General features: G+C 39.7%; 1 protein-coding gene across 1 annotated transcript; it reads left to right on the top strand.

Annotated features, from left to right (window-relative positions):
- The first annotated feature begins 1192 nt into the window (after nucleotides 1-1192).
- Nucleotides 1193-5861, top strand: hpxa (hemopexin a). Its single transcript, XM_053329004.1, has 10 exons — nucleotides 1193-1329; nucleotides 1946-1965; nucleotides 2098-2175; nucleotides 2340-2497; nucleotides 3291-3444; nucleotides 3674-3886; nucleotides 4141-4236; nucleotides 4753-4883; nucleotides 4994-5141; nucleotides 5351-5861. The coding sequence occupies exons 1-10, from the start codon at nucleotides 1274-1276 to the stop codon at nucleotides 5578-5580; spliced, it is 1284 nt and encodes a 427-aa protein (XP_053184979.1). The 5' UTR covers nucleotides 1193-1273; the 3' UTR covers nucleotides 5581-5861.
- The last annotated feature ends 7552 nt before the right edge of the window (nucleotides 5862-13413 follow it).

Raw genomic sequence — 13413 nt, 5'->3', positions numbered from 1 at the left:
TTTTCAATGCTTCAGCACCATCAATTAAAAATCTTTCACCTCTATTGTATTAAATAATGGTAGCAACAAATCCCATAAAGAAGTTTTTGCATGGCCGGATCAGTCACAAGACCCCCTTAGAAATTCTGGCAGTTTAATTTTGCTGAATTTACATCATGTTTTAGATATTTCAAGAAATTATTATTATATTTCTTTCAGATGGTAATCAATGGGAGTTGTATTTGTGTTGATCATGTGGTATTAAATTACAGCTAGGAACTAAAAGGTACTAAAAAGTTCTGCAAGGCTGCATATAAACAAGATCTACTTTGTCTTTTGTACAGCACATGCATGCTACCCAAAGTAGAATGATTTTAATTTCACTGATAAGTATCACAAGCAGTGAGGCCCACCCACTATGTTCTGTTAATGTTCACCATACAAATGTTATACAACTTCAATTTGGAGGTTTGTGAAGTGCAGTGGTCAGCAGTTTTTATTTATTTTTGTTGGGTTAGTCACCTCTCAGGGACGTCCGGGGTGCAAATCTGGCTTTGCTCACACTTGGAAGGCTTCTGGAATGTTCTGTTACAGATGTCTATGAAAATATTGATGTTATGATGTTGAAAAGGCAAAAGGCAGCTTTATTTATATAGTGCATTTCATACTCAGGGGCAACCGCTTTGCATAAAAACAATCATTTGGCAGTAATAATTGGAAGCATAAAAACATACAATTAAATAAAATAATGAAACCCAATTATAGTAAAATTGGAAACATTAAAACATGCAATTAAAAAAAGAACCCAATTATAATAATACATTTTAAAATGTAAACAAATTAGAAAGAGAGAAAGATAATAAAAGCTAGACTAAAATAGAGCAGCTTTCAGGTTGTTGTGTCAAATGTTTAAAGGTGACATCAGCAGAGTTAGAGGAGATTGATTTGAGGGACATCAGATACACATGTATTGATTAGATTTTCATGGTGAAAAGGGAGCCTTGAATTCCATGAATCCCTGCTGCCCAAGGATACATTTTCCTGATAGCTGGTCTGAGCAGTGGGATGACTGGCGGGGGAAGTCTGTGGGATGCAGCACGTCAAACATTGTGGGCGTCTTTGAACACAGTGCATCAGCACATTGTCAGCTCCTCCTCCTTTGGTAGCCTACCCCACATGTGGCCCAAGTACACTGGACTGGAATATAAAGCCTTGCTGCAGCAGCAGCCAGGTACCTGTTGCTCAGCTCTCTCCAGGCTTCTCCAGACTCCACTGGACCAGAGGACTGCTCATCATGAAGCTGCTCGCACACATCCTGTGCCTCTGCCTGGCTCTGGCATTGGCTTACTCGTAAGTAGCCTTGCACTTTACCTGAAGGGACTGCACCACTGGTTGTACATGATGTAGACTTTATCTCCAACCAGGCAGCTGCTGGTTTCACTTTATTTCAGTGCAGAGACTTAAAACTTTGCATCTCGTATGCAATCCATCACAGTGAACATCATATTATGTCACTCTAATACAGTCTAATGTGGACAATCTGTACTGCATTGTCATGTATCATTAAATGCATTTAAGACAGTGGTTGCCTAGAAGGAAGGAAACACACATTGGTAATAAAAAGCAACTACTACACACTTTGGACACTTTAAATACACTATCAATGACTTGCATTGGATGTACTATCATAGCATCTGTGGTGGGACAAACAAAAAATTTACATGATTAATTATGATGAATGATTAATTGATTTTTTTAATGTAACTTTACAGCTACACAAGGTGACAGGCAAGGAACTGTTCAGCTACAGCAGATTTATTTTCAGTCTTCAGTCACTTTTCTCCACTTTTTGCCATTAGTTATGTAACTACTTTTTGCAGCATGTCTAAAATCCTAATGTGAAGTAGCTTTCACTCCCTACAAAATGAAATGCGAATCATTATCTTTTTCTGTTCTGTTCCACCAGGCAGGAGGAACATGCATCAGGTGAGTTGATGTAGAACATTCACGCTCATTTTAACATCATTGGTTTGAAATCAGAGCCGATATTTCCCTATGCAATATTGCGACATAATAAATATGATAATTTTATTAAAAACTTTCCATGTTCCTCTGCAGCTGTGCTCGACCGCTGTGAAGGCCTCGAGATGGATGCTGTCGCTGTGAACGAGGAGGGAAACCCATACTTCTTCAAGGGTAAGTCTACATGTTTAAGAATCATGGTTAGCAGTAAATCACATGATTTATATACATCTCTTACATCTTCAAAATACATTAAACATGTCAATTGTTTCAACTCGCAAGAGGTATGTGACATTATATTGCTCTATCTAAAGGTCAAAACTTATATTTCCTATCAGGTGACCATCTGTTCAAGGGCTTCCATGGCTTGGCAGAGCTGTCCAATGGGTCCTTTGCTGAGTTGGATGATCATCACCATCTGGGGCACGTGGACGCTGCTTTCCGCATGCACTATGAGGACAGCCAGGCTGACCATGATCACATGTTCTTCTTCTTGGTATGGTTCAGTCTTTGACTCTGATCTATCTCAATCATTGCCCTTTCATAAATATGCACCCTTTAGGCTAAGGACTTGTTCAACAAGAGTTCCAGAACATGTTAGGGATTACAGATATTGGCTACAGCTGTTTTTGCATTCTTAATGAAGTTGCTATGGATGATATTTTCTAATCTCATTACTGCCTACTTACTATTCACTGCAGTAAATGTCCTAGATTTCACCATCTTGCTAGAAAGCAGTTCTACTTAGTACGTACATTAGGTTTGCAGATGTAAGAATAGGCTTTTTTATGAATGACTAAGCCTTTATACAATCTGTCAGGGAAAGCGAAGAGATACAAGCACACAACTTGCAAAGATTACAAGTACAATAAAAGTAATAAAATAAAGAATAACAAGACCAACCAGGTTGGAACACTACATCTAAGATGGCACAATGGATGATCGGGTAGAGTAGTGTGGCTAAAGGACAGGGTGTCACGATTCTCCAAATCCACAATTTGATTTGACTTTCAATTTTAAGATCTGATTTGATTAAGTATTTGATTTCCACATAAGGGGGACACGCAGAGTGGGTGTGAAGGTCAGGTGATGAGAAAAAGTAGGAACACACTGGGGGCTACTGTTGGACAAGAAGGGAATTGCATCATGGCATAAACCTATATAAGAACAAAATATCTCTGCATTACCTCCTTTTACCTCCTCTTAAGATTCCCAGTGTACAAACTGTATGATTCAAGCTGCACAAACACTCACCAGTCAGTTTAATCTATGGTCATTCTTTGATACAGGACACCAAGGTGTTCAGCTATTACAAACACAAGCTGGAGGATGGCTACCCCAAGGACATCTCTGAAGTCTTCCCTGGAATCCCAGACCACCTCGATGCTGCTGTGGAGTGTCCCAAACCAGAGTGTGATGAAGACTCTGTCATCTTCTTCAAGGGTTAGTGCACATTCTCATCTACCTCACTGCAAAAAAACCTTGAAAAATATCTTGTATCATGTATCAATAATTACAGTTATGGGTGCTGTTCACCTAATATGAATGCTGAACACCTCAGACACCCTGAAAGCTTCATACATCAACATGCCAAGGCCAGTTTTCGGTATTAATGCCATCTGTAGAATATCTTCAATACATACCTCAACAATGTGTGTCATTTCTGTTCTAGGGGACGACATCTACCACTACAATGTCAGAACCAAGGCTGTAGATGAGAAGGAGTTCGAGTCCATGCCAAACTGCACATCTGCTTTCCGCTTCACTGAACACTATTACTGCTTCCATGGACACCATTTCTCCAAGTTTGACCCAAAGACTGGTGAGGTGCACGGCAGATACCCCAAGGAAGCACGTGACTACTTCATGAGATGCTCCAAGTTCGGTAAGTAAAACATCAATGCCATTGATTAATTAAGTAGACAGTTGTGAGACCATGGTGGTGACATTGAACAAGATAAATATCATTCGCTCCACTCTCTTCCATTGCCAGAAGCTCTGGAATGTTGCAGTATATGTGTTTATCTCTGATCACCATCTGTTTTTGGCTAAAGCAAAAAAGAAAAATGTTAGCAGCTCCCACCAAAAGAATGAAGAATATAAATGAACAAACTAACGCATTTTCTGTTTGCTGATCAGGTGAAGGAGCTGACCACGGGGAGAGGGAGCGCTGTAGCCGTGTTCACCTGGATGCCGTCACATCTGATGACGCTGGAAACATGTATGCCTTCAGAGGTGAGATCTGCTGACATCTGACTACTTTTGAGTAGAAATGACTCTCCTTTACTTTGAGATAATAGTTTAATGGAGAGGTATGTGCTGAAACTCTCTTTATGAACAGCAGCCCAAGTCACTGCACCTGGACACTGTTCATCTGTATGTTTCATAACGTACAGATGAAGTGCATGGAATAAAGTCGGCAATCTCTCTCTCTCTCTAGCTCTGTTGCAACTATTTTGATACTTTACCTTTTTGATACCTTTCAACCGTTCCATACATTTTAACCGTTCCATTGACAGAGCGATAGGATGCAATCCTAAATTGGTGTTGTCTTAATATGTTTAATACTGCAGTATGACCCCTCCGAGCAGCTCTGTTTAGGTCAAATGTAAACAAATTCTATGTATACTTGGGTCTTCTAAGTATACTTGGGTCTACAATACCTACCCAAGTATATTTTAGGTAGGTATTATAAGGATCAGTTTTAGATTGTGAAGACCTAAGAATATAAATCTTTGGTTTATCTTGCAGGCCATCATTTCATCCGTAAAGATGAGGGCAGTGACGTCGTGAAGGGTGACACCATCGAGAGCGCCTTCAAGGAGCTGCACAGTGAGGTGGATGCTGTTTTCTCCTATCAGGATCACCTTTACATGATTAAGGTAAACCACAGATGCAACTACACACACATACACACACACACAAACATATATCTTTAATCGTGTTATGACCTTTTTCCTCAAAGCTAAAACAACTTTTTTTTTCTGTTCAGGATGATGAGATCTTCGTTTACAAAGTTGGCGAGCCCCACACTCATCTGGAGGGATTCCCCAAGCCTGTGAAGGAGGAGCTGGGCGTTGAAGGTCCAATTGACGCCGCATTTATCTGTGGAGATCATCACATTGCACACATCATCAAAGGTAAAGACACAGTAAGAACCTAAAAAAAAGAACCATTTGTCCCTTAACAGCCTTTGAAACACTGGTTATGGTTATACTTCACTTTTACACTATTACAAAAACCAGGTCAAACGATCACTTATATATTTCTGGAGCCTCCTGGTAATCTGATAAATAGATATATAAATAGAAACACCCACTCACATCTCTTTCTGCTCGTTGTCCTCTAGGCAACCATGTCTTTGATGTGGATATGAAGGCCACCCCCCACACTGCAAGCAATGAACGTGAAATTGCCGTCTTCGATAAGATCGATGCTGCCATGTGTGGTCCTGCTGGAGTTAAGGTGATCAAAGGCAACCACTTCTATCATTTTGAGAGCCCCCTTGTGATGGTTGCTGCCAGGGCCCTGCCTGAGCAGCACAAAGTATCCCTGGAGCTGTTCGGCTGTGACCACTAAGAGGCACATTTGAAAGGACTGAATCACATACAACACAGTGAAAAACAACAGCACCAACAACATCATGCAGGAGGACCCTAACGACAAGTCGCCAAGCTTTTTGAGTACGAGTGCTTACAGAGGATGGGGACACTAGCTGTTCCCCTCTTACCTCTAAATAACCTTTTCTCAGTTTCATTTCTTTTTTGAAGGATTTTTACATTCCATAATGAAGCTCTGTGGTGCACTGTGATTCAATTTGTACAGTGTTGATGTGAATAAAGATGAGTGGCGACAAACAACACACTGTCTACTTTGTCTTGTATTGAGGGACACTCATAGAGGTATTTAGTAAAGCTTTATTTTAAAGGTCTGAAATTTCTTAATAATATTCTTGGAAGTTTGCTAGAACACAATTTGGTAGTATGTATCGGGTAGATAGAGTCAAATTTCTGTGACAGTTATTTGAGTTATATTAGTTTAGGTTTTGGTAGTTAACAGAGTTAGTTACCTAGATTTTGTCACCTATGTGCACAAATTTAAAAAAGACACAAAGTAATACATATTGCAAGAAGATAATGTAGCTCTAGTCAAAGCGTGGTACACCGATTAATAGCAGATATTTATACATACATGTACAGTATGTATGCATCATATATATCATATACATTTATGTTTGTTAGTTGTGTTTTTAAAGTGTTCTTGATTAACAGAGGAGTTCCCTTAAAATAACTCTTCCATTTTAATACATGCCAATATTTAGTATTGGAAATGTTCCAATTGTGGTATCTTATGCTTGATTGTAGACAATTTTTAAAACATTTATTCATGATCTGCTGACCTGTTCTGCAGACAAAAAGGTTAAATAAGCAGTTCATTGGAATTAATTTATTTTGAGTGCACTGATTAATCCCTGTGTCCATCATCCCTAAAATAATACAGGTAAATAATAAAAGTATCAAATGTAGTCCTTTAAAATAAGCTTATTGTGACTGTTATGTTTTTAAGAATATCCATACAACTATCAGATCTATTAGGTTAACCTGTTGATTGCTGTTCACTGTACCTCAAGAAATGTACAATTCTGACAGATTTTTGAGGAGCTCAGGCTCACACAGTATTTGCTGCCAATGCAAGCACCATTTCTGACTTTTCACCAGTAGAGGGCACAAGAGTTTCACTTCAGGAACCAGCTAGCGTTTGACTTTCCTCTCGCTGGGTCTCTGTCTCTCCAGCAGGGCAGCGCAGATAACTCTGTGCAGGTGTGAAATCATCCCCTGTTCATCTGGGGGATATTCTGAGACCGAGGTCTGAATCAACCACGAGGAGCTTTGGTGTTACTTTAAAATGCAGGGAATCTCTATTCTACTGTCTGAGCCCCCACAGACCTCCAGCTGTAGGACAGACAGAGCAAACCATTTGGTTTATAGAAACCAGAACTTTCTATCTGATAAACATAAGCAAAATACTCAGTGCATGTTTCTGCAACATTATAACCTCTTGAGCTCTGAAGCACCAATCAGTGAATCAGTATTTTCAACATTTTGTGTGATGAGGAATTGTTCAAACCCATATAAGTCCATTGTATGAAATTAAAGTTAGATTTAGGGAACATTTTTTTCCAGATTGTGTTCTGGTTTGTGATTTAATGTGATGAGAAAATGAAAACTGAAGAACTGTCTTTGCTCTGTCTTTGCTGTGGATTGAATAGATGTCAGACAACCATCATATGATTTAGAAAGTCAACAATAAGAAAATGAATGTTGTAATCTGAGTACAGCAAATTGTGTACTTGAATTAAAACCATAATGACCCCTGTACATTATCCAGAGAATCCATATTTAACATTGAAGACATTGATTCAGTATGAATATCATCAAAAGTTAGTACATAAGTAAAACTCCACAGAACTTTAATAAGAGGAATGTGTGCATCCATAATCATCATAATTATGTAGCATCTAATTAGACTAACAGTCGCCGTCTAACCAATGATCTAAATACTTTAAGTAACATTAAAAAAATCTTCCATGTTTCTGATCTCAAATTAGAGCCTATCTAGAACAAACAAAGAGTCATGTGTGGTTGTCATGAGGCAGAATTTCTTTTAAATGTTTTAGTGTCAAGTTTGTCTGTCAGAGTGAGGCTGAATTCACATGTCCAACCTTACATTATTTTAAATGTTAAGCTCAGCTTCATCTCCTTCACAACATTGCCAACTCTCATATATTTGGCATGAAACATCTACTTTCAGACACTGTCTCATGCTGATGAATATGGAATATAAACTCCTGTCCCTGTCAAATAGAGGCAGCAGCATCCATACTGTCTCCAAATTGGGAAAGTGCGCAATTTACGCATTTGACACAACAGTGGTAACTTCATTAATTATGTAAATCTTCTCCTGACGATAGTGCTATTAATCTAATGCTTTTCTGCACAGCAAACAGGCACCCTGTTGCACACTGATGTGAAGTTTTTGCAGGAAAATCGTTGGAAACAAACTCCAAACCCCTTCACTTTTACAGATCAGGTTGATTTTCTTACCCAGATCTCTCTAAACTGTGTTCTCTGAATGTCTAACCAGCAAAATCCAGATGATCACATCTGAGTTGATCAACATGTGCTCATCTGAGTCGCCCTCACCAATAGCTAGCATATCATGATATGCTCAAGTAGTGAGTGCAATAACAATACAGAAGTTTAAATAGCAGTTGTAGTTTTTTGTTAAATTACCATTAATGTAGACAGCACAATGACAATGACACACACACACACACACACACACACACACACACACACACTTCTGACACAAAACCTACAACCACAGCTATATCAGTCTACATAGTTGGGGTGTTGAGGTGTCTGTCTCTGAAATATCACTCAACAGTATGGAGGTGAACCGAAAGTAATGTGTGGTTCAGCATTTAAATTACATTTAGCGAATTCAGTTACTCCACACAATAGCAGATCTACAGTTTTCATTGGATCTACTTTCCTTTCTACAGATAAAACAGTCCCTAAGAAAAGTGTAGACAGTGTTGTCTTTGGAAACCACCCACCCATAACCAACCCCTCCTTGGCTTGCCCTCCTCAAAAAGCCTGCTCATAAAGTAACAGATTTGATATCAACGGTGCTTTGTAATGAATTCATTTGCTCATTTTCAGCAAAACCAAGCTTGTATCACAGTAATAAGCTCTGTTCCATCAAGAGAGAGAAAAAAAGCAACAACAGCACAAGCTGTAGATTGAACTTCGGGGGTTCTCCCTCCCGTCCTCAGTGACCTGCTGTGCATCATTCAGCTCTAAACTGAGGCAATGGGGTGATGTCAGCTTCATGACCGGGGCTGAAGTCTCTGATAACAGCACGCTTCATTGGCTCACACAATCCCTTACTTCACCCCTCTGCCTGCTGGGAAGACAAAGGAGGGACAAACACTGAGGCCCTTCACCAGTGTTGATATGATGCCACAATCAACTACAGAGGCTGCCAGCCCAGCAACACGCATACATCACATCAGGGTAACGTGTCTAATGGGAGGAATATGTTTTGAGATAGAAGGTGTACTGTCTGCAGTTGAATGAAAGTATCCAGGCTAATCAAGAACAGGCTGGTGGACAGGTGTGGACTCCTGTAAAACAGATGATGAAATTCTGGCAAAATAAATGGTTTAAGGGCCTGTTTCACCAAAAATGAGATCACTCCTGTCACTTATTTTGATGCGTTTTACTAACTGAAACAACTGTCATTCTTATATGACCCATTGTATAACTTGCAATAGTATGACTTGCATTGAGAATGTCAAGTAATTTTGACCCTGGTGTGTATTTCCATATAGAGGGAAAACACAGGAACATCTCATTAAAAATATATGTTTAAAAAAACCCCATTTGTAACAATGCTAATAACTAAAAATCCAACAAACATCCATCATTCTATGTGTAAAGTGCCTCGAGATGACTTTTGTTGTGATTTGGTGCTATTTAAATAAAGATTGATAGATTGATTGATTGATTGATTGATTGAATTAACTGAATGATGAAAAAGGACATGCAAATACCTGCAATGCCGTGTATAGTTCTTTTAGTGGGAGTTATAGGTTTTTCTATTAACTTTGTTCAAATAATAGATTTCTGATAGCAGCTGCTGTAGTTGGAGCCAAGCGGTCTGAGAATACAGGAAGTCAACTGGCCACATTTTTGTTTAAATTGAAATAATTTGAATTAACACTGTTGAAAGAAACACTAATTCATAGAGTTACAGTGGATGTGATGTCATGACTTCGGATCTCTATATCAATGCTTTCAAGAGGACATGACAAAATTGATCAAACAACCGTTACTGAACCTCTGCTCTCTCTAACTCTGTACCGTGTTAGCAGCTAGCTAAGTAGCACTCATCCACTGAATGGGTTCCTGAACAGGGCTGTCGTAGCTAGGTGGAAGTAATGAAAATCTGCCAATAGAAACTTTTTACCTCAAACATTTAGACTTGTCAGTGATGTCTGCAAGATATCTGCATCACATCTGACGACCCATCTAATAAGTTTGACTTTGACGCATCTTTGGTCGTAGCTTTGTGATCCCTCGTGTAATGTGATAAACCTGTGATAGAGTGTCAATCATCATACAACAGTCACCTCAAAACCATCTGTCACCATTCACTTTATCCCATTCCTTATAGCACACGCACACATACACACAAACACACACCAACAACCTGTCTATGCGACTACCTATGTGTCTATTTTGCTCTTCGCTGAGGACAAATATCCATCGGACTGTCCGACTGTCAGCATGTGCAGTGTGTTTGTGTATGTGTGTGTATGTGTGTGAGTTGTCTCCTCCCTGTTTGCAATGCTGCTTAATTAACTGGACTGGGAGGGTTGACGGACATCTGCTCCCAGCCTGTCGTTTAGGGTAGCTTGACCCCAGTGTGTGTGTGTGTGTGTGTATGTGTGTGTGAAGAACAAGCAGGTATGGACATTGGCCAAGACTGTGCCAGATAAACGTTGGATCTCATGACCAGATGGTGCCAGCTATAGCGTCCCCTCTGTAGACTGGTGACCGCTAAAAACACTCCCTCAGATGTAACCCCATTGCCCTGCATCAAACTGTCAGAGAGAGGGGTGAGCTGGTCTGCTGAAGACACACCAGATAGGACCGAAAAACACACACAGGCACACATGCCTACACAAGCAAATGATATGGACAAAGCTCAGGGACGAGTCCAGTTCAGTTACTCATTATTTTAATGCTCGTCTAGTCTATTTGTTATATCAGACATGGCTTGTTGAAGGTTATCAAAGGTGTTAAAAGTTAAACACTGTATTTATTTGTTCTTTCTTGTCTGGAATTCCAAATGTGTGATCTGTTTCTACAAATGTATAGTGTTGTCTACCACCTGTTAAGTAGCTGATTCAGCATTTGGAGCCAGGACCTTTGAAATAAAGTTTGGGGTGTTGCCTTCCACCCTCTGGAAACATGTCACCAAGTAACATTATGTAGCATTCATGTGTAGTCAGAATAATCAGTAAAATGTGTTCTCAACTGGGAAAACTGATGTGAGCGCCCCCTTAAGTCAGAAACGTACCAACTTGTAATGGCAGAAAAAAGTCAGTTTCAGGTTCATGGTATTCTTTTCATTAAGCACATATTGAATATTAAAGTTTTGCTCACGTCATTTGTAATATCATAATAGGTTATAACTGTTACTTGCTGTCCAGGTACAGTACATCATGGACCTAGATAGAAAAAGTTATTTATTAGCATTGACCGTGATAACAAGTCAGGAAAAGTCATGTGTTAGTGGTTTTAGAGAATATACTGGTGTAGGAAGAACTCTGGGACAAAATACAACATATCTTTGTAGCATGAAGCTAATGAACACACCAAAGTTGGAGGAATGATCTCCCAATTTGGGAGCAAATGAATGCAGCATTAAACTCACTGAAATGAGACAATAGTCCCAATCAGTTTGTTGGTCCAAGTCTCTTGGTCAGTACTCTGGCTGTGCAGGGTGAATAAATACAAACTGTTCAATGGTCAGATGTGTGCAAAGGTTTGCTTTGCTTTCTGTCTGAACAGTGGTCTTAAAGCCAAACACGTGTCCATTTTCATGGTCAGCAAGCTTAAGGGCCAAAAAGCCTTGTTTATCTTTTCATTATGTGTGTGATTTAATCACTGTGAATGCTACTTAATGACTTCATGAAGGACACTAAAGAAAGATTAAAGGGAAAGGGCAGAAAACAGTTCATCCCATCGCCTGTCTGTCAAAATGAGATTCTTTCAAAACTGCTTCTGTTAATTAAAACTCTTCTAGTCTTTCATCATACACATCATTAAGTGGAAGTCCAGATCTCATATTGGAGACATAAAACAACTACATCATCTACCTGCCACTTCCTTTTTGACCTCTTCCTGTCTTCCTGTGTTTTCCTTGCCTTCCTCTCTAACCTTTTCCTCACCTTTCTCTCTACCTGCCTCCTTCTCTTCCACTCCTCCCTCCTTCATCTGTGTCTACTTCTAAACTTTTTCCTCCCTGCCTTCCTGTCCGTCTCACTGTGCGCTCTGTTGGCGTTGTGCCTGGACTTTTCTCTGCTGCTGTTTTCGTTGCCCCCCCCCCCCCTCTTCCCCTCCCCCTGAAGTTGCCACCACCTCCACATCCCCTCCTATCACCTCTCTCCTCTCCGTTATCCCTAACCTTCCTTCTTCCTCCTCCTCTTCCTCCTCCTCCTCTTCTTCCTCCTCCTCCTCCTCCTCCTCCACCACAGTGTCTTGTGGATTGGGTTGTGCCGAGCTGTCAGTCCCTGGCTGGGTCCTGCCAAGCTGCACAGTCCTGGTCAGAGGGGAAGCCGGGGCAAATGGTCGGGCCGTTGTTGTGGGTCCGGCCGACCTCCCACCACTGAGCGGCGGACCCCCTCAACAGATTGAGCCTCCAGCTGGCCTGCACGGGGCCCCGCTACGGCCCCATGCTGAGAGCACACATGCCACAAAGCACAAATTCCCTCTTGCACACAAACAAGCGCGCGCACAGTCATGTGAAAATACAGAGACACACACTCTCCTCCACATAGACACAAGCACAAAGTGGACATACAAACATTCACTATGGTTTAACGAAAAACCTTCTCACCAGTACAAGGGTATATAACACCTTCATACAAACAAAAAAATATATTTATTGCAGTGCATTTTTGATCTGATCTGATTTTTTTTTCATTTAATTTTGTATTTGTATTTTTTTCCAGATTGCAAAAGATTCTTTTGTAAATATGTTCTTACTATTTATGTTTGTGTTTTTTATGAGCTACTGAACAGCTGAATTTGATGAACAAAGTCTATCTATCTATCTAGATATATATCTATAAGTCCACCTTAAAAAATGCTGACTCTTTTAATAACTTAACTTTTAAGTATTTGGTTTTATTTAATATGCTTTCCTTTTAGTCTGTCAAAATTATTTATATTTTATACTAATTGTTAAGTTGACCCCCCTAAGGAGAAACAGTAGCCGCGTGCCAGTGAAAGTCTTAAAAAATAAATTAAAATAAAATAACACATACAATAAACAATTTCTGTGTAATATAATCTGCAATTATATAAATCTATTATTATAGTTATTTCTGTAGTCACTGGCCTGTGACTGAGTGTAGTAGTTTTTATCAAGTTACATGAAAAAACTCTAAATTAGTGATGTTTAAATTTTCATGACAAGTTGACAGGAAAGTCCCTACCATCGTAGTGTGTTGGCTTTTAGACTGCTTGACTTTAAGTTGTAATAAAGGGTCTTTTGGGAGCCATGTATGTGATTTAGGTTAAATGCAATACCTCTCCCAAACACTCAGGGGTACAT

Source organism: Scomber japonicus, chromosome 11 (genome assembly GCF_027409825.1).
Source record: "Scomber japonicus isolate fScoJap1 chromosome 11, fScoJap1.pri, whole genome shotgun sequence".
NCBI lineage: Eukaryota > Metazoa > Chordata > Actinopteri > Scombriformes > Scombridae > Scomber > Scomber japonicus.
Note: the sequence above shows the minus strand (reverse complement) of the source record. Positions and strands in the feature narration are given on the sequence as shown.